At 52.7% G+C, this 19,631-nt stretch overlaps 7 protein-coding genes across 7 annotated transcripts; 3 read left to right on the top strand and 4 right to left on the bottom strand.

The window, feature by feature from the left end:
* Positions 1-409: 409 nt before the first annotated feature.
* On the bottom strand, positions 410-1,438 carry ACET3X_003909 (uncharacterized protein; the record flags this gene model as incomplete). Its single annotated transcript, XM_069450056.1, has 1 exon — positions 410-1,438. One exon carries the CDS (start codon positions 1,436-1,438, stop codon positions 410-412), a length of 1,029 nt encoding a protein of 342 aa, XP_069307887.1.
* A 428-nt stretch (positions 1,439-1,866) lies between these two features.
* On the bottom strand, positions 1,867-3,594 carry ACET3X_003908 (uncharacterized protein; the record flags this gene model as incomplete). The annotated part of the gene is made up of 1 exon (XM_069450055.1): positions 1,867-3,594. One exon carries the CDS (start codon positions 3,592-3,594, stop codon positions 1,867-1,869), a length of 1,728 nt encoding a protein of 575 aa, XP_069307886.1.
* Positions 3,595-4,173: 579 nt separating this feature from the next.
* Positions 4,174-5,223, top strand: ACET3X_003907 (uncharacterized protein; the record flags this gene model as incomplete). The annotated part of the gene is made up of 4 exons (XM_069450054.1): positions 4,174-4,311; positions 4,363-4,390; positions 4,448-4,869; positions 4,927-5,223. 4 exons carry the CDS (start codon positions 4,174-4,176, stop codon positions 5,221-5,223), a joined length of 885 nt encoding a protein of 294 aa, XP_069307885.1.
* Positions 5,224-6,283: 1,060 nt separating this feature from the next.
* On the top strand, positions 6,284-11,069 carry ACET3X_003906 (uncharacterized protein; the record flags this gene model as incomplete). Its single annotated transcript, XM_069450053.1, has 5 exons — positions 6,284-6,720; positions 6,777-7,209; positions 7,258-9,313; positions 9,384-9,888; positions 9,941-11,069. The coding sequence occupies 5 exons, from the start codon at positions 6,284-6,286 to the stop codon at positions 11,067-11,069; spliced, it is 4,560 nt and encodes a 1,519-aa protein (XP_069307884.1).
* Positions 11,070-13,632: 2,563 nt separating this feature from the next.
* On the top strand, positions 13,633-15,159 carry ACET3X_003905 (uncharacterized protein; the record flags this gene model as incomplete). Its single annotated transcript, XM_069450052.1, has 4 exons — positions 13,633-13,966; positions 14,063-14,362; positions 14,414-14,480; positions 14,616-15,159. 4 exons carry the CDS (start codon positions 13,633-13,635, stop codon positions 15,157-15,159), a joined length of 1,245 nt encoding a protein of 414 aa, XP_069307883.1.
* Positions 15,160-15,526: 367 nt separating this feature from the next.
* Positions 15,527-17,610, bottom strand: ACET3X_003904 (uncharacterized protein; the record flags this gene model as incomplete). The annotated part of the gene is made up of 3 exons (XM_069450051.1): positions 15,527-16,062; positions 16,123-17,511; positions 17,562-17,610. 3 exons carry the CDS (start codon positions 17,608-17,610, stop codon positions 15,527-15,529), a joined length of 1,974 nt encoding a protein of 657 aa, XP_069307882.1.
* An 833-nt stretch (positions 17,611-18,443) lies between these two features.
* ACET3X_003903 (uncharacterized protein) lies at positions 18,444-19,175 on the bottom strand (the record flags this gene model as incomplete). Its single annotated transcript, XM_069450050.1, has 1 exon — positions 18,444-19,175. The coding sequence occupies one exon, from the start codon at positions 19,173-19,175 to the stop codon at positions 18,444-18,446; it is 732 nt and encodes a 243-aa protein (XP_069307881.1).
* Positions 19,176-19,631: the final 456 nt, after the last annotated feature.

The following is a 19,631-nucleotide window of genomic DNA, read 5'->3' as shown; positions in this document are numbered from 1 at the left end:
TACCGAAAAACCAACCATTGTTACGACTACCACCATACTTCACTCGAGATAGTTAGTTGCCAAAAATAGAAGATGCCAAACGCTATCGCTTACGTCACGTCATAAATCTGCCTACGCCGATACTACTACGAGTTGAGGGGGCGGGGGGATCCTGGCAGGCGCGATGCATCATGCCGCCTAGGGAGTGTGGAATCTTCCATCTTAGCTCTGTAGTTTTCCTTTGTAGACATTAGTTGCCCCCTTGATGCACAGAGAACATACTGTCACTACAATAAAATATTAAAAAGTTGGTACCATTCGAAGTAGATCTAGGTTGTACATAGGCTCTACACCGCCCGTAGTAGTCCTGTTCCATCTACACACCTCTTAGTAACCCCCTCCCCTGTCCAAATTCCTTCGAAGGCATACATTACCCCTCTAAAAAATCGTTCTTCCTGTACCCCACAGCAACCATCCTCCACATTCTAGCCGTCTTATACCTTACATCCATGAGCTTCTCGTCACCCAAGCCACAAAACCTATTCACCCTCAACCCCTCCAGCTTCTCCAGCACATCCTCTGGTTCCTCCTCCACACCCTGCCTATCCAGCGTAAAGATCATGCACGTACCACGTTGACGACCCCAAGCCGCAGGATGACCATTCATATCGAAGTCGAAGCCAAACTTCCAAGGCGGCATGGTATCAGGGCTTTTTCCAGACGGAACGGAAGTCATGTGGAGAGTCAGGGTCAACGAGTGTTTCGCTACTTCCTTCAAGACAGTCTGGATATTACCGACAGCTCTCCCTCCATTGGGAATGTACCCCACACTGACGATGAGTTCTACGACCTTCTCATCAGTTGAACGATAGGTTTTGTTGCGTTGGATCTGGAGCTGGAAAGCAATGGTTCGCGTGTCACTACCGGTAGGAATTACAGTGACTGCGTTGAGAAAGTGAAACTTTGTAGAGAGAAGAAGGTAAAGCTTCCAGCCCTTGATCTTGACATCTATATCCGTGGCCGTGCGTGTCAGACCGTAGCGGTACTCTGCTTTCAGCACGCCATCCGGCATCTCATTGGCAGGCGAAGTGGGAAAAGAGATAGATCCTCCATCACGAGAGCTAGTGTCTTCTTCTACATCCACAGGTTCATCTTCTCCAGCATCAACAGGCGCGACAGGAGGCTCCCATGGCCGTCTCCAAGTTTGAGCATTACCAAAGGCACCCCAGATTCCCATCTCCTCATCATACTTCTTTGCCTTTTCTTCGTCAATGAGAACTTCGTAAGCAATCTTAGCTGCTCGAACACGGGCTTCGGCCAATGTACGTGGGAAGGGAGCCAAGTGCTTGATCTTGTCTGGGTGGTTTGCCAGTAGGATGGCGCGATACGCGGCTTCTATCTCATCGGTAGATGCTGCACGGCTGATACCGAGTATCGAGTAGTGGGTTTCGATAGGCATGATGGTTGGTGTAGGTTGTATTAGTCAGGTGGGAGTTTTCGGGAGATTGGAAGGCAATTTATAGATAGGAGATGGCTGAGAGCCAGAGTGGATCAAGCGCAGAAGGCATTAGATGAAGATTTCACGGTACCTTGCTTCACATGTTACTGGCTAGGCATACGTTCATGCATTCACTACGGCATAGGTGAGTTTTGCCGTATGTAACGATGAGAAGATTAGATAGCCAATGTTAAATGGTAGCAGCATAGTCCATGTTCCAGCCCAGACTCTATGCAACCCATCTCTTGCAATGCTACTTTAACGAAACTACACGCCTCTTGGGAAGACTTTGTGTAGTAGAAGTCCTGAAAGGAGGTCAATCCTTTGGAAACGCCAACTAGATCTCTTCAACGCAATCGACCTATACTCCTATAAAGGGATGGATTGTCCTACTCGATCCAATCCTCGCCAAGAGCGGTAGAGTTTACGTCGCCCCGATTGGTTCTACCGGTATCACCCAATTCTTGGGCATCACGTTTGCTTTCCGCAATCCAGGCGTCCATACCATCCAAGGCTTTGACAGGGTCGCCTCGACAGCCTTGAAGGTAGTTCTGTACCTGCGCTGGAGAGAAGGTGTCGTGCGGCATCCTCTCGGAAAACTCTGTTGCCCACTGCTCAATCTGCTCTACGGTAAAAGCCGAATGATGCGCGAGAGCAGATCGTCCAATCAAACGTTTGAATATGCTCTTGCCAGTACTGGCGTCCATGTTTCCAAAGTAGACTTTCTTGTCGATACGACCAGGACGTGTCAAAGCCGCATCCAGAGTATCAGGGGCGTTGGAGGTCATTATCAAAAGTCTACCCTCTTGAGAGGCATTGCCATCAATGGCATTCAGCAAACCGCTCAGTGTAACTGTGTTGCTTCGACGGACAGTGCGATGACGTTTCGAAGCTGGTGGTGGGGGCCCCGTGCCATTTGTAAGACTATGAGCAGCGTCGATAGCTGACTGCGCTTGCTGGAGTGCTTCCGTTTGATCGTCTGAAGGTCCTTGTTCGCGACCGATACCAGCAGAGTCGATGTCTTCCAACACAACTACACACTTGCGTGGGAGACCCAAGAACAGACGATGAAGTGTTCCATCGCTGATGCTACCAGTTGACAAGTTGATGTGATAGATGTCACAGCTGAGATGGCCTGCCAATGCAGCACTGAAGGAGCTCTTGCCGGTGCCTGGTGGGCCATGAAAGAGGTAACCTCGCCGGTATGGAATGCCGCAGTCGGCGAAGAACGAGCGCGACTCATCGCTGTAGTAGTATTCTGCGTCTCTTACCAAATCCGATTTGATTGTTTCATCCATGTCAATGGTGTCGAGCCTTCGAATGGCCTTGGAGACTGACTGCCAGCCGTTGCCATAGGGATCTGACGTGCGATCACCCGCAAAATACACTGTTGTGGTACCCGTAAGATTCTTGATTCTGAAGTCGTGGCAAAGCCTGGTAAAATCCCGAAGCGGCTTGAGACTCCATCCAAGGGTCATGATGGTGAGCGAATTCTGCAGCTGACCGTTGCTGTCGAGTATGTTTCCAGTCACAACACTGCCGTTTCGGTGTCCGAGTCCACCACGACGAGAAAAAATATACGGCCGGAAGCCGACCCAAAAGAGTCGTGTACCGATCGGCGGAAGGTATAGGACTTCTTCGTCTGATGCGTTTGCTGCAGCTCCAGGATTGCGAGCAACCATCATACGACGATGGAACTCATCGTTCGGGTCTTGCATGCCTCCTGTGACCAGCATAGCGCTTCTTGTATGGCTGTTCAATATCACCTCGGCGCCCATCCAGGCCAGGACTTCTCTAGCTACTGCATCAGTCTCGGGAATCGTGACTTGAACAGTAAAGGCCCATATGAGGAGGCCCTTTAGATGTTTGTATACGGGTTGAGCAGCTTGGTAGAGGCCGATGAGAGCAAGTATCTTTTCGAGATCGCCAACGCCGCTTGGCTTGAGTCGATAAAGTACACGCTGAATGACTTCTAGAATAGGGAACTGACCCGTCGCAGAACGTTTGAGGTGACTCGGTATAATGCCGGGGGTATCGAGGGGTTCGGGCCAGAGCTGACTAGCCTTGCCTGGTGAAAGCATGAGGTCGGTTGATGGTTTCCACATGGAGGCCGCCATTTCAGGCTGTGGATGCATTTTAAGTCGTAAACGTAACAAATTCAAAAGATGGCAGACGCATGCGTCGAGATGTGATCGGAGTATGACTACAACAATGGTCTCGAGCCCTTGGAGGTTCTGGCACGGATAGGAGGTGCCTGATTGTGGCAGTGCTAGTCAACACTCGGTAACATGACATGCGGACAAGAAAAAAAATCTGACGCAGCAAGAGGATGCAATGCACTGGAGAATGCGATCACACTACCAGCGGTACAGTCTTCAAATCGAAGGCGCGGGTATCCTAAGATTGACGCTGAGGCTGAAGGGTAAGCGCTTTGCAAGCACGCACGAGCCCATATGGGGCAGGAGAACTTGTGTTCCGCGGGCATGCATGAGCGCGAGCAGTCTAAGCCCGATTGGGACAGGTGGGCTGTTTATGGCTGTACGTCATAGGCTAAAGTATACCATCAGAACTGTTACGCGTTTTTTTTACAGATATCTGATTCTTCTTGCCAGACTCAATCACCGAAACAATCCGCGCCTTCGAATAACATCAAACTCTCTCCTCTACTCATACCAAACAATTAGCTTCGAATCACAATGCCTGCCAAAGCAAGCACTTCAGATCTTCATGTTGAGAAGCTCTTCTCGGTCAAGGACTATGTGTGCGTAGTGACTGGCGGCGGCTCTGGCATCGGCCTTATGGCCGCTCAGGCACTCGCTGCAAACGGCGCAAAAGTGTGTTTCTTGTTCTTGTTCTTGTGACTAGACGCCTCTAACATCTAGCAGGTATACATCACTGGCCGACGCCAAGAGGGTAAGCACGCTTCTTGACCCTTTCACTCCAAGCAATGGTAATGCTGACTGCTTCTAGCTCTCGAGACCGCAGCAAAGTCACACAGCCCAGACCAGGGCGGCCAGATCATACCGCTTTCACCCTGTGACGTAACCAAGAAAGACGACTTGGAGCGCATGTATCAGGAGTTGGCGTCCAAGGAGAAGTACATCAACTTGCTTGTTGCAGCAGCCGGTATCTCAGGCGAGAAGGGTATCCCAGACGCCGACAATGCTACCGACATGAAAAAGAAGCTGTTCGACAACGAGACATTCGAGGGCTGGGCTGAGACTTACAACACGGATGTCACTGCCGTCTACTTTACCACTGTCGTCCTTTTGCCGCTCCTGCAAGCTGGAACCGAGAGCCACGGCCACCTCTCGGCCTCTGTCATTGTCATTTCTTCCATGTCAGGCATCATGAAGGACGCACAGGGCCACTTCAGCTACAATGCTGCCAAGGTTAGTTGTACCAGAATGGATGAGGTGCAGAAGATGCTGACGCGTGGTGTTTTGTAGGGCGGTACCGTTCACCTGAGCAAGCTCATGTCGGCCGAGTTCCAGCAGCTCCGTATCCGGGTGAACAGCATTGCGCCTGGCTACTTCCCGTCGGAGATGACGGCAAAGGAGAGTGACGAGCACCAGAAGAGCGACCTGCCGGACGAGAAGATCCAGGAGAAGGGCCACGTCCCCCATGGGCGGGCGGGAAGCGATGCGGAGATGGCACAGGCCGTCATCTTCCTCACGGTAAACTCGTACGTCAACGGCCAGATTCTGGCCGTTGACGGTGGTGTGCTCAATGTTGTGAGCTCTTAGGAGGAGAATGGTGGGTATGAGCTGTAGGATGGATGGGTGGGTGGATGGGAGTAGCTTGATGACGGGAACAATGATACCACTGTACCGAATGTCTCGTCTTGACTCGCGCACCGGCATTTCCTTTCCGGTAGAGTTTCCACAAGCTGACGGGAGCCGTTTCCCCACCTTCCCCGCGATAGGCATGGTTCTTGATTGCGATAGTGGTGCGATAGCTAGCTGTGACGCATGGCGGCTCTGATGCTGACGACGGACCCGTGTGTAGACGGGAGAGGAGACGGTTGGTCTGCGGGCCATGCAAGGGGCTAGTGCACGTGAAGACGCGCAAGTCTTTGACACTTGGTGCGGCTCTGTGACGAGGCTTGCCGTTGGGGAAAAACAAACGCTCGACGACGCGTGCACGTTGTGGGCTGCTGCATGTACATGCCCATACTCTGGAACCGGGAATTGTGCTCGTCGGGTGCGGGATGGTGAGTGGACGGACTGAGGCAGGGCGCATGAAGCGAGCGGCCAAGGGCGGCGGCCGCTACTGCGTTGGACCGGTCGAGTACACGGCGACGAGACACTCGCTCATCTCGACAACAGCGGTGCGTAGCCACTCCCCGCATGCCCCAATCGACCCGGCAGCGTTGGGCGACGAGTCTTGACTTGACGGCAGCCGCTGGCAGGCGACAGCGACTCTGCTCTGAGATTCGCCGGGCGGGCTTAGAGCGTGTTTCGCGGCCAGGATCCCCGACTGATAATTGCTTTGCGCTGGTAACGGGCCCCTCCAACGCATAATCCGAGCCGCGCATGGGCAAGCACAACAACAATTGCGACCTGGCCCGCCGTCGACATTGCCGTCGCTGCTGGATTTCTGGATATCTGGGTGCTTGTAGTAGTAGTTGTTGTTGTTGGGGACATGCACACAGCACCAAGTCCTTCACCGCCGCCCACCGCCCACCTTTGACCACCCACGACCGCCTTGCGACGACACAGGCCGAGACGTCCAGGCGCCGACGCGAGCACAGCCGTAGGACGTGATAGCAGCTGGCTCCCGGGCGCCAGACGAGAAACAGCCGACATGGTCGTACACCCGTCCCGGCCATCGCATGCGCCCTCGAACTCGCGCTCGTCGCAGGCCTCCAACGCCTCCAGCACGCCCGGCCACTCGAAGAAGTCGTCGTCGTCGTCGAACCACAACGGCCAGCCCCGCGAGCGCGAACAGCGGCCGAGCAGAGAGGGCACGGCGCAAAAGGCAGCCCAGGATGTCGCGGGCCTCAAGGACTTCCAGCTGGGCGACTGCCTGGGCAAAGGCGCATTTGGCAGCGTCTACAGGGCGCTCAACTGGGGCACGGGCGAGACGGTCGCCATCAAGCAGGTCCGCCTCGAGAACCTGGGCGCCGCCGACCTCAAGAACATGGAGATGGAGATTGACCTGCTCAAGAACCTCAACCACCCCAACATTGTCAAGTACCACGGCTTCGTGAGGAGCTCCGAGAGCCTCTACATCATCCTCGAGTGAGTCGCGGTTGTGCAGCCATTGCGCACACGAGCACGAGCTAATGTCCGGCCAGGTACTGCGAAAACGGCTCGCTCCACAGCATCTGCAAGAACTTTGGAAAATTCCCCGAAAACCTCGTCGCGCTGTACATGTCCCAGGTCCTCCATGGGCTGCTCTACCTCCACGAACAAGGTGTTATACACAGGGATATCAAGGGTGCCAACATCCTTACCACCAAGGAGGGGCTGGTCAAGCTCGCCGATTTCGGTGTAGCCACCAAGCAGTCGGGCCTGGACCAGTCGAGTGTCGTGGGCACACCCTACTGGATGGCTCCAGAGGTCATTGAACTCTCGGGCGCGACTACCTCGTCAGATATATGGAGCTTGGGATGCACAGTCATCGAGCTGATTGAGGGAAAGCCGCCCTACCACAAGCTGCAGCCCATGCAGGCCCTGTTCAGAATCGTCAACGATGAGCATCCACCCATCCCCGGCAGTGCCTCTCCGGTATGTGTAAACGCCAGACCCTATTACCCCAGATACTGACCCTGGCAGCTGCTGCGCGAGTTTCTCATGGAGTGTTTCCAAAAGAATCCCACGCTCCGCATCTCCGCAAAGCGCCTCCTCAAGCACCCATGGATTCTCAGCGCCAAGCGGACTGTCCCTGCAGTACCCACAAAACCTACCGAATATCAGGAAGCAGTCAAGTCCGTGCAGGAATGGAACGAAGCCTTAAAGTCGCCGAGCTCCCTTCGCCGGACTTCGCGTCTTTCGTCGGGGCTACAGAAGGCGTCCCCCGCTGCCGCCAACGGTGTTGGTGCTTCATCTCGCAGAATCCCGGCCAACGTTAATCTCAACATCCCGAAGCACAGACCCACCGCAGAGTCGTTCCGCTCGCCGGAACTAGAGCATGACGATAACTGGGATAATGACTTTGCCGAAAGCATATCGCCCCGCGCCCTGCAGATGCCACACCTCAAGCCACAGGACAACTTTGGTGGGCTCTTTTCGAGCGACAGGCTCAAGGCGTTCGCCAGCTTTGAGTCGGTCACCGAGATGCCCGAGTTTGGGGATGGAGAGGCTACGGTGAAGAGCCCAATGAACATGGCGCAGTTCCAGAGCTTTCCCAAAGCGTCAGGTCACAGAGCGGCCGAGAGGTCGAGAGGCGCCAATGGTAGACCTAAGACGTCTGCTTCCTCGTCAAATGCGTCTTCAAGATCGAATTCCAACGCTTCTACATCAGAGTATGAGGATAGATATGAACAGCCAAGGACGGCATTCCTGCGAGGGACACCAAAGGCTGCGCCGTCTCCAAAGCCAAAGCCTAAAGCACCAGCGCGGCCCAGTCAGCTCTTTCGTGAGGACACCGTCGAGGACTACTCAGATCTCCTGCCAGCTGACGAGGGTGCCTTTGAACGTAAACTCGCGTCTATGCAATACGCACACCCACCAGCCATGGCATCAAGGCAAGTAGTGGTCACCAATTCTAGCCCGCCCTCTGACACTTTCTCTCCACGCTTGTTCCATCCCAGCGACTTGAAAGCAGGACCCAAGCCAACTCGTGACGTCAAGTCAAACGGCAACATTCATCAAAGATCATCCAGCTCAACGTCGACACGGGGAAAGCTGCAACGAACGCAGTCGCAGATTGAGATTCAAAAGTACGCCGAGAACGAAAGTGACGATTTCTCGGATGTCTTTGGTGATATCAAGGGCCAACTTGCTAACCCTAGTCGAGCCGAGAGTGACAGTGGCAGTGAGCACAGCAGTCTTGCCATGATTACATCCAAGATGGCAAACTCTTTCATCATCGCTGACGAAGATGACCTTGATCCGTTTGCGAACCTTGACGAGGGTCTTGACAACATCAATCTGGAGAACAATGTTGCTCGAGACCGGGACGATCGGCTAACGAAGATGACGGAAAGTCTAGTTGGCTGTTTGAAGACTAGTCAGCCCGACGATGAATTGCTCGACATTGCAGATCAACTGTTACAGGTGTTACATGAGTCGCCAGACAAACGATCCATCATACTGCGAAGCCATGGCATGTTGCCCATCTTGGAGATCCTCGGAACCCGGCCGCACAACGAAGTGGTATTGCCTCTTCTCAAGATTATCAACTTGATCATCTTGGAAGACTCCGAATCACAGGAGAGCTTGTCGTTCCTGGGCGGCATTCCGACCATCTGCTACTTTGCTTCCAAGAAGTTTCCTAGCGACATCCGAAAAGAGGCTGCAGCTTTTGTACGACAGATGTACCAAACGAGCACCCTGACTCTGCAGATGTTCATCGGATGCGGTGGTATCAATGTGCTAGTCGAGTTTCTGGAAGAGGACATTGACGCTGAGCGCGATCTGGTACTTATCGGTGTCAACGGCGTCTTTGGCGTTTTCGAATTGCAAGGGCCGACACCCAAGAATGATTTCTGCCGTATCTTTTCGAGATCCAGTGTACTATACCCTCTCAGTCTGGTGCTAAACCGTATGGTGGAGGAGGATGGCGAGGTTGCACGCCTCATTGTGGGCAGGATCGTACAGATCTTCCTCATCTTCTCACAAGCAGAGAGTCATGTCAAAGATCTCGTGGCGGATCGAATGATCTTGAAGCGTAAGTTTCACATTTCCGTCATACGTGCTGGCGTAGTGGAGGAGTCTCGAACATAGCTAACAGTGCACAGGTGTATTGAAAGACCTCCGCAAGATGTCACCACCACATCAGATCACCATGCTCAAGTTCATCAAGAACCTCAGCTCCCTGTCCTCGACCCACGAAGCCCTCCAGAACTCCAATGCGATCGACATCCTTATTGAACTACTCAAGTCGACTCGGCAAAAGGACGCCATGAGCCGCAGCCAGCACCGATCCGCTTCTGACCCAGCTCGGCTACCTCCCTTCCATCGCGAGATCTCCAACCAGATCCTCAATACCATGTACAATTTGTGTCGGCACAACAAGAGCAGGCAGGAAGAGGCTGCACTGTCAGACATCATACCTTTGTTGAAGGAAGTCGTGCGCGAAGGCGGCCCGCTCAAGGAGTTTGCGTTGCCGGTGTTGCTTGAGATGGTCAACTCGGGCAAGGTCGCACGGAAGATGCTATGGGACGCGAAGGGCCTCGCATTCTACGTATCGCTACTTGGTGACCGCAATTGGGCGGTGACTGCCCTGGATGCCATATTCGTATGGTACGTATCCCTCCATTTCTAGCTACCAGGTACAACACGCTAACCAAAGCAGGCTTCAGGAAGAGACCGCGCGCGTCGAACAATACCTTCTCTCTTCGCAATCTAGCTTTACAGTCGCCATCATCTCTGCGTACACTTCCGCCGACCTGCCACACTCCACCTTTGAGAACATGCTCGAGCCATTGCAAAAGCTTGTTCGTCTGTCTCCACCGATTGCTGCGTCTCTCGCCGTACCTGAGATCTTCAGTCGCACAGAACAGAAGCTGGGACACAAAGACGCTGTGACGCGTCTCAACTTTCTCCGTATCCTACGGACGATTTGTGATGCGAAGGATGAAGGCTGCTGGCTCGTACGCGCTTTTGGCTGCTATGATCGCATCAGTTGGCTGATGGAACACGATTCTGCTGTATTGGTACGGCAGATGGCCGAAGAGCTCATCCGCGCATGCGACGAAGTCGAGCAGTCAGGTATCAACAAAGGGTCGAACGGCAAGCGAAGCCTTAGTCGCGCTTCAGCTATTGGCATGAACCTGCGCCGCCCAGCTTCGTCTGCCGGTCGTCGAGATGGTTCCGGCTCCAGCTCTGGCTCTACATTAGTAGGCAGTGGCATGGGGCTGACACCGCCCACGCCCAACTCCCTCAAGTCTACGTTCATGCTTCCACCCATGGCCAGCACACCAACAGGACGTGGTGGCATCACGAGGTCGCAGTCATCAACAGCAATGTGGGATCTTGCCGAAGATCCCTCCGCTGTCCCCCCTTCATCTGGCCGGTCCAAACCACCAGCTCTAGCACGCAGTTCAACTTCTTTTGCAGCCCTGCAATCAAATAACAGCACACCAACTGGCCCCCGCACATCTTCCCGTCCACCATCTCGCGACGCAGCAACAAGCCTTGCACGCATAGAAGCGAACAACGCCAATGCAAAGTCGTCTTCCCGTCTCCCTAAAGCCCGGGCAGGTCGTCTCGGTGAAGCAGTCATGCGACGACGCCAAAGTACTGTTGGTGGCGAAAACGATGCACCAGGGAGTGCTACTCCCACTCCCACTCCAACTCACACTTCGACGACGACGACGAGCAATGCGCCGCCGCTTCCACGCCTACAGATTGTGAGAAGGAGAAGGGAGACTAGTGGGGGTGAGATGAGCACAGCGGCGAGGAAGGGTGTTGCGCCGGATTAGGGATCCGATACTGATAATACTTCACCAGAAAGGCGCGGTGGAGATGGGTATTTGACGCAGGTGCGGCGACGGAGGGGATGGACCGGCTTTTGACTTATTCCTGCACTTGATGGAGTGGGAGGACATGCTTTCTTTTGTATATTTCTTGTCTCTTTTTCTTTTCGGCATGGCGGTGGTTATGGGTGGCATTGGGTCGAAACAGGCGTTCAGCGATGGCGTTATGACTTGCCTACTTGGCTTTGGCTCTCTGGCTTTGGGGACATGGGAAAGCATTGTTAGGTGCACATTGCATAGCAGGGCGTTTTCTTTTGACTTTGACTTTTACATCATCGGGGTGGGAAGAGGTACATAGTGTTTGGGGATGGAAGGGAGGGGTTCAGAAGGCGAGTATGGATATTGGTTGTTCCTGGATAGTGAATGAGATGTCGAGTGTTGCTGTACACATGATATATGTGCTAATGAGAGTGGGTGGTACTGATTAAGATTGCGAAAGTCGGGGAAGAGTAAATTGAAAGAGAAGGATAATCTTCCGATTGACTAGGCGTGAAGACCTGACATCGAACAAGTAATGTGCTCACCATTTCCTCGCAGTGTGGATGATGTTCATTGCTTGTGCAATATATACGAACCTTTGATAGCCTTCTCTGCGTCGTGCTAGATCGCCCCACAGGATGCCTTGGACAAATATGTATCCTGCACTGCAGAACCAGGAAGAGGCCGATAAGTGGTGTTGTAATTCAAGCTTCCACGGACAATTAAGGAATCGTTCCTTAGTACTGCACCTCGGCGCAAATCTTCGGTGAGGGGCCAAAAAAGCTTCAAACTTCAAAAATTGACCGACACTACAAATCAGCCGCGACAGCACCGCCGACGACGGCGACACGCGCAAAAAGATGGACTTGCAGGGAATCGAACCCTGGACCACTCCCAAGCTGTTCCTGTGCGTTTTGCTGCTCAGGAGCTGATGCTAAGGGAGTATTATACCACTAAACCACAAGCCCGATTTCTTTGATGGAGACATTGGCCGTAACAACCAATATATTGCAAGCATCTGTGTCCACGCCTCGCAGTTTGAGCCACGGGTAGAGAGCTGACTTTGTGGGTTGTTGAGTTGAAAATTTGTCGTTGGAACTGGTGGGGCGATGCAGTCAGGGGTAAGTTTGAGCGGCCCGGCACACAGCCTCAACTCTTTCTGGACGCGATGTTCCGGTGGCTTTACTTAGTCCGACTTAGTCCGCTTTCGACACGCTTGTCGCGTGTACATTCGTGGGAGTTTCTCTGGCTGAGTTTTTTTGTCGAGAAGGGAGCTGGTGAGAGAGGGAAACTCTGGATTTCTAGAGGACATCGTGTCATAGCACGGACCAAGAGCGTGCGGGGCGAAGAATCACAAAGAAAGAAGTAAACGGTTGAGGGGTGTAGTCATGGGCTGCAGCATCTCTTGCCGTTATCCGACGACATTCACAACTTGAATTCACTCTCACCGCTTGCGCCATGTGTGCGACGGCTTTCCTCTTCTCACCCGTGGGCACCGACCTATGCAGTGACTCTGCTAAATTATCAAAGCTCTCGAGTGTACGCACTCGTGTCCCTCACTTTGATTTTAAGCTTTGGGTCTCGAAACCGCTCTGTCACTGCAGATCAAAGCAGATTTGTCCAGGCATTCGGCCGTCCCATCTCTCAGTTCGTCCGTCACCGTTATGATATCATGCCTGTGTGCCAAAGAAAGTGCCCCTGAAGCTTTCGGTCTCACATGTCAATGGTTCGCTACAGTCATGGAGGAGTGATAGACGGCCTCGGGAGGACGAAAAGACGGACTAATGAAAGACGATACTCGTAACCTAGAGGCGAAAGCTGAGCCTGGATACGGAAGGAAACCCCCCAATGGCAATGCAGATTACAAGGTGTGTAGGAGCGGATTTCCAAGGTTTCCTTGCACCGAAGACGCGTCCTCGCAACGATCAATTACCCCGACTACCATGCCTGCCTCGGTGCGCTTAGTGATCGGCGCGTAGTGCTGTCTAATGTCTCTACAAATGTTTCCGACAACGTGGGAGCTGGCTGTTAATGATGGTAGATGGGGGCATGTGACCAGTCGTTCAACACGAAACCTACATACACACAGAGAGAAGTAATCCTTTTAACAATAGTTCATCCGAACAGAGTTAGCTGGAGTGAGCCCCACCTCGTCCCGCAGGCAACGTTGCCGTCTGAGGTAAGGTGCGTGTACTACTAAACAAAAGCAACTCAGAATCAGCCTTGGCAAACAAAAGTCAGTGACGTGCCAAGCACTCCGCCAACACCAACGAGTGCCACATAGTTGATGGACGAAGAGGTCAGCAGTGGGGTAGTGCGCGCAGGCGGGAGAATAGTGCGACGGTGTGGAGAAACCTCGGAAGTCGACAAAGTTTGGGTACAAAGTGTCGACATGCACCGGCTCCTGTGCGATTGCCCATCAGCCTCACCACTGACTGGATTCAGAGTCTCTACTTCTTGTCGGACTCTACCTTGGAAAACACCCGGTAAACACTCGACATAGCAAGTACCGTCAGCACAGCGGCACACCATGATCGACTCGTACTTTGATGTCTTAATCATTGGAACTGGCATCAGCGGTATCAATGCGGCCTATCACATCCAAGAATCGCTCCCAAACGTCAAATTTACCATTCTCGAGGCGCGCCACGAACTCGGCGGAATATGGTCGCTATTCAAATACCCAGGTATACGGTCGGACTCTGATCTGCATACCTTCGGCTTCAAGTTCTACCCGTGGAGGGCGAAGAACCCAATAGGCAAGGGGGAGGAGATTTTGAAACACTTGGACGAAACAGCGCGCACGTTTGATCTAGATAAGAAGATTTGGTACAAACACAAGGTGACCAAGGCCGACTGGAGGAGTGAGGAACAGCGCTGGAGGGTCGAGGTGCAATTTGGCAATGACAATGGAAGCGAGCCGCGCACAGTCGTCTACTGGACCAAGTGACTTATCCTAGGCACAGGATACTACAACTACGACCAGCCTCTGGATGCAGAGATCCCGGGCCTTGACAATTTCCAGGGCAAGATCGTGCACCCGCAGTTCTGGCCCCAGGATCTAGACTACAAGGGCAAGAATATCGTGATTGTGGGCAGTGGCGCGACAGCAATAACGCTGCTTCCTGCGCTCGTCGATGGCGGTGCAGGCAGTGTGACACAGCTACAACGGAGCCCGTCGTATATCATGAGCCTTAACCAAGACGACCGGGTATGGTTCGAGAAGTGGGCACCAGAGTGGTTCACTCTACGATACAAACGTACGTCACCCCTCTTCTACCCCAAAACCGACTGCTAACAAGTCTGTTTAGGCTTCATGTCCACTTTCATTGGCCTTGTCTTCTACAAGTTCTGCGTCTGGTTCCCCAAACTCGCACGGTCGGTCATTGCCAAAAGAACCGCCACGCAGCTGCCCCCCAACCTCCCTGTCGATCCTCACTTCAAGCCTAGTTACAACCCCTGGCAATAACGCCTGTGCATTTGCCCCGTCGGCGATTACTTCAAGGCTCTCAGAACAGGCAAAGCGAACATCGTTGCAGATACCATCAAGAGCGTTGTATCAGACGGCATCGAGCTCACCAGCGGGCAGAAGCTAGACGCAGACATTATCATCACAGCCACAGGCCTCAACATGTATGGCTTTGGTGGCATAAACGTCACCGTCGACGGCAAGCAAGTCGACGTGCCATCGCAATACTTGTGGCGCAGCTCTATGCTCACTTCTGTACCTAACTTTGGCACCATTATCGGGTACTTCAACGCGTCGTGGACACTAGGCGCCGAGGCTGCATCCCATCTTTACGCCCGCCTTATCAAGCACCAACAAAAGCATGGTTACACAAGCGTTGTGCCCGTCATCAGCGAGAAGGAGAAGGAGAAGACACTAACTACCCCTCAGTTTACCAGCACCTACCTTCTGCGTGCGATGATGGCGATGCCGAGATATGCGATGACCGGACCATGGAAGCCGCGCGACAGCTGGTTTGTGGATAGCTGGGATGCAAAAAGAGCAAGCTTGGAGGAAGGGCTCAAGTGGGAGAAGGTGGCTGTAGAGTAGATGGTGGGATGTGGGATGCGTCAGTGGTTTTTGCCTGACTGTCTGACGTTCTCAGCTATCCTACAAATGCATAATCATCACGAATGATTTCGGGAAAACATTTTCGGCCTACCCCAAACACTATTCGGCCCATGCCAAAAAGATCAGATAGAAGCAATTCACTACCTCAAATTACCTAAATAGGTGACAATATATAGAGTTGTTGATCTATTACGATGTTTAGAGAGCTTAGAAACTGTTCAATTTATCTCATTTCTCTGGCGTGGGTCGAATAATGTTTGGGGTAGGCCGATAATATTTTCCTATGATTTCCAAGTTTGAGCCTGATGTTGAGATACAGACCCCACACCCACACATAACTTATCATCTACACCTTTCCCAGGATAATCATCTCGCCTTCCGCCCCACTGTCACTAGTGACGTACATTCGGCCGTACTTGTCCTGCGCAATACTCACGGGCCTAAAGCACTGCGTGGTCGAACAGTGATCCACATTGGGATTCCAAAAAATATCAGTCCAAGCCTGCGTGCTGTTCAAGGCCGCTTTTGGCCCAAAGCCATTGGCACCGTTTGCGAAGGGAACTTGGATGATTTTGTACCCGATCGAAGGACTGCGGTTCCAGGACCCGTGGATGGTGACGTACATGCTAGTGAAATTCCTATCGAAAGCCGCGTCGAGGGGCGCAGAGTGAGCTGGAAGCGCGAGACGAGGTGGTATGCTACGCGTTTTACACGTATCGTCCGTAAAGGTGGCATTGGGCTCCAAGACGAATTGATCACCCACTGCAAATCTCTTGTCTGTGATGGACGCTGGATTGAACACGGTATAACAAGTCGGGTATCCGTACCAGTTTGTGTTCTCTTTGGATGGATCACCCAGATAGTTGATCTCATCAGCTGGATCTGGATGTGGGTCACGAGGTCAACGTATGTCTGAGGTGCATTTGGTACAGGGATACTTACTATCGGTGTGAATGTCCACGGATACACCATCAACAGTACGATGCAGCTCGTCGGAAGAGTTCTCAACACCCCAAAGCATGCCTTCAGCATCGAATGCTAGACCAACTTCGTTACGGAGTCCATAACCCATCTGATAGCCGCCGGTTGCATAATCGTAGCCTTCCTCAGGAATGGCGGTGGTATCAAAGATCTTGACGCACGACCGACCGGTTCTCATATTCGCTGAGCCATAGTCAAAGTTGTCGTTGGACCCATGGGAGACGATTAGAAGATTTGGATGTTTTGGTGGGATTGACAGCGTCCTTGTGACGTGCCCTCTACTGTCCATTCCAGTCAGAATTGTCGTAGAGTTCTCCGACACTCTCATGGTAGTTGCATCATATGTCCATGAAAACACCGAGGTCGCAGAGCTAGCGTACAGCGTCTTTCCATCATGGCTAAGCGCAATGCCATGGTTGAGATTCCGCTGAGAAATGAGCGTCTTGGACGAGGTGAGACAGCCGTTTGGCGAGATGATGTGAGCCGTGATACCAAGACCATTTTGTACAACGAGAAGATTACCCAAAGTGTCCAGAATGAGCCCTCTTGGTTGGATCAGGCCTCCTGCTACCTTTGTAGCCTTCCATCCCATTGCAGTATTAATAGAGAATGCAAGCTTGCCGACATCAGGGCAAGATGAGGGGATTCCTGTTGATGTTGGTGCTGCTGATTCCGAGGATGTAGTACTGGTACTCATGGTCGTTGGTCGTAAGCTAACAGTCGAGCTCGGTACCGGGACACTACTCGATACTGGGGGAGCATCATCGACGAGATTTGCTGCGACTAGCTCTTCAAAGTCTGCATTTTGACCATGCGTGAGATCGATTCTGTAATTTCCAAACGAACTGTGCACATTGAAGGTGGACCTGTTGTTCGCCGGCTGAGCAGGCAGCTTGCTCGACAAGCCGTAAGCGAATTTTTGCGCAGATGCATTTGCATCGATAGAAACCAGATTGCCGTCCACGTCGTGCCATTGCGAGCAGCCCTTACACCGCACGGTCAAAGTCCAGTGAGTTGCGTTGTACCCGGTTCCTTTGATGTACGAGTACTCGGCATCAGCATAGGGCTGTGGCAGACTCAAGCCGAAAGCCATTCTCGAGCTGTAGATGGATGTGTTGGATGCACTGTTCATCCATCCGACTGTAAGTGGGACATATGGCATTGTTCCACCCCAGCTAAACCCTACCCATCCATTCTTGATGGGTGACACAATCTGCAAGACGGTATCGAAAGGCGCGGGTTTTGACTCAGGTAAAGCGAGACCGAATGTGATGCCATTGGTGCCGGTCCATCCAGAATAGCATATCGATGTTTGTGCATCACAGTAACGCTTGGTCACTTGGCTATGTGCTGTTGTAGTGTCACTGACCGAATGTTCATGATAGTACGACAGGACATACCTCTGTCGGCGATGACAGCAAACCCGAAAGCTAATTTAGTTATTTTCATTGTAGGCGAAATGATAAGACTACGTTGTCTTTACGATCTGCTGTAACGGAACGTCCTGCTTATCAAGGACATGCTTCGCTGTAATGGAATATGGCATATGTCTGTGCATGTGTAAATGCATCTCGAATTCAGGCCGGATAGCCGCGATGCGCATGATCGACTTGTGGCGGCGATTCTTTCGTCCAATGTCGCGAAGCGCACTGCAAATCATACCTTGACCCTACTTCTGCCGAGTGTGATGCCTAGATCCGCTCGTGCGATGGAAGTGTGATGGTATCAGAGCGGCCGGTGCTTCGAACGGCAGTACTTTCTGTTGAGCGTGGGATCTGCTTCCACATTAGCAGTATATTGTTACTGCATTACGTTTGCAGGAAACTGTCTCCCACATTCACACCTCCGAGCTTGGATGATGGTATGTTCTGTTGGGCTCATAAAGGGATCTCGAAGTGGCGTGGACGAGTCGTTGGCCACGCCCTGGTTTGCAGTTTTAGGAGCCTCAAGTCAAGCCAGGAACCACGAGACGTCTCCCGTTCAAACCCGACAGGTTACCGTGTGCGATAGATTGCCGCGGTTGGAAATAGAAAAAATTGATGTATCAATTGATCCGATGAGCTGATGAAAGCGCGGTACAGTACTGAGGTTGTTGATGAGAAGTTAATCAGCAGGGCGATCGACAGGGCTCAATAGATGAAGCGATGAATTTAGCCTTGGACCGTCAGCGCCACTTAGATGGAATCATTTGATACATGGGTAAACATTATACATATATATTCAAATATCGTTGGTGGCCTGATAGGCGCATCGTGGTCGGTCCGGTCACCGAAGAGACGGGCTTAGATCTTCGCTTTTGCGGGTGCGGTGACCCTCTTACCATGTACATAGCAGATGCCTCTAATCTTCTCAGCCGCCTCACCCCAAAGCTCGTTTCTGAGCACGCTGTAGACGCCCATCTTGGCCCTACCCTGGACTGCCCTCGCTCTCTTCAGCGCGGCCTCCAACATATCCTTGGGGTCTGCAATCTCATCGACAATTCCATCCTCGTATGCTTCTTTGCCTGTCCAGCGATGCGCCTCGAGCAGCATCTTGCGCGCGATCTGCGGACGAAGCTTGAGTCGAGGGAGGAAGCCGATGCCGGGGAAGTGCAGGCCAAGGTTGACGGGCGGCATGGAGAAGAAGCCACGCGACGCGTTCATGATGCGGTAATCGTGCGCGAGAGCAAAGGGACACGCCCCTCCAAAGGTATGGCCTGTCAGCAGAGCGATAGTGGGGAACGGGTAGTCGAGCAAGGTCGCGAGCAGCGGGAAGAAGCCATCGCTATTCGCAAATGGGTTTGTGTCGCTCTCGTCTAGCTCGAGACCTGTGCACCAGAACTTGTCGTCGTTTCCCCTTGTTATCACGCATCCTTCGGCATTTGGGCCTAGTTTTTGCTCAATTTCGCGCAGCGCGCGTATTATCTCCTGTGCGAATTGGACATTTATGCGGTTCTCGGGGGCTTTTGCGAGGGTGATGACAAAGACTTGCGCGTGCCGGTCAACGCGTAAGTTCGTGTATTCTCCTAGTGCCATGGCGATTGCGACGTCGGTGTCAATGCGAGCCTCTTCGAAATGACAAGGGAATTGGAAGCGTCTGTTCTATGAGCTACAGTAATACTGACGAGATACATGATGCTTTGCGGGCTCAACATGTTGACCCTATGGTGTTGAAGCCTCGGCAGCCAGATGCGGGGAAGGACCCTGGCCAGAGTTGCGCAGAAGAGCCATCTTTATGCTGACTCGCTGTAGACATCAATCCACTCAAGCGACAATCGGACAAAGCGACGTGCGTTGTGGCGGGCGTGTGTCGACGACTGCAGGACGGACATGTAAGGAGTCAGGGCATGCAGCGTTGCAACTGCGGAGCCCGTCCTGACCATCACTTGGACCATCGGATGCCGTCGTTCCACCTCTCTCGTCCCTTACACCATCAGTCCAAAGAACATCATCAGCCACCGCTTCTTCCGCCGAGCCTGGGATGCCCTTGCG

Source organism: Alternaria dauci, chromosome 3 (genome assembly GCF_042100115.1).
Source record: "Alternaria dauci strain A2016 chromosome 3, whole genome shotgun sequence".
In the NCBI taxonomy this organism is placed as follows: domain Eukaryota; kingdom Fungi; phylum Ascomycota; class Dothideomycetes; order Pleosporales; family Pleosporaceae; genus Alternaria; species Alternaria dauci.
Note: the sequence above shows the minus strand (reverse complement) of the source record. Positions and strands in the feature narration are given on the sequence as shown.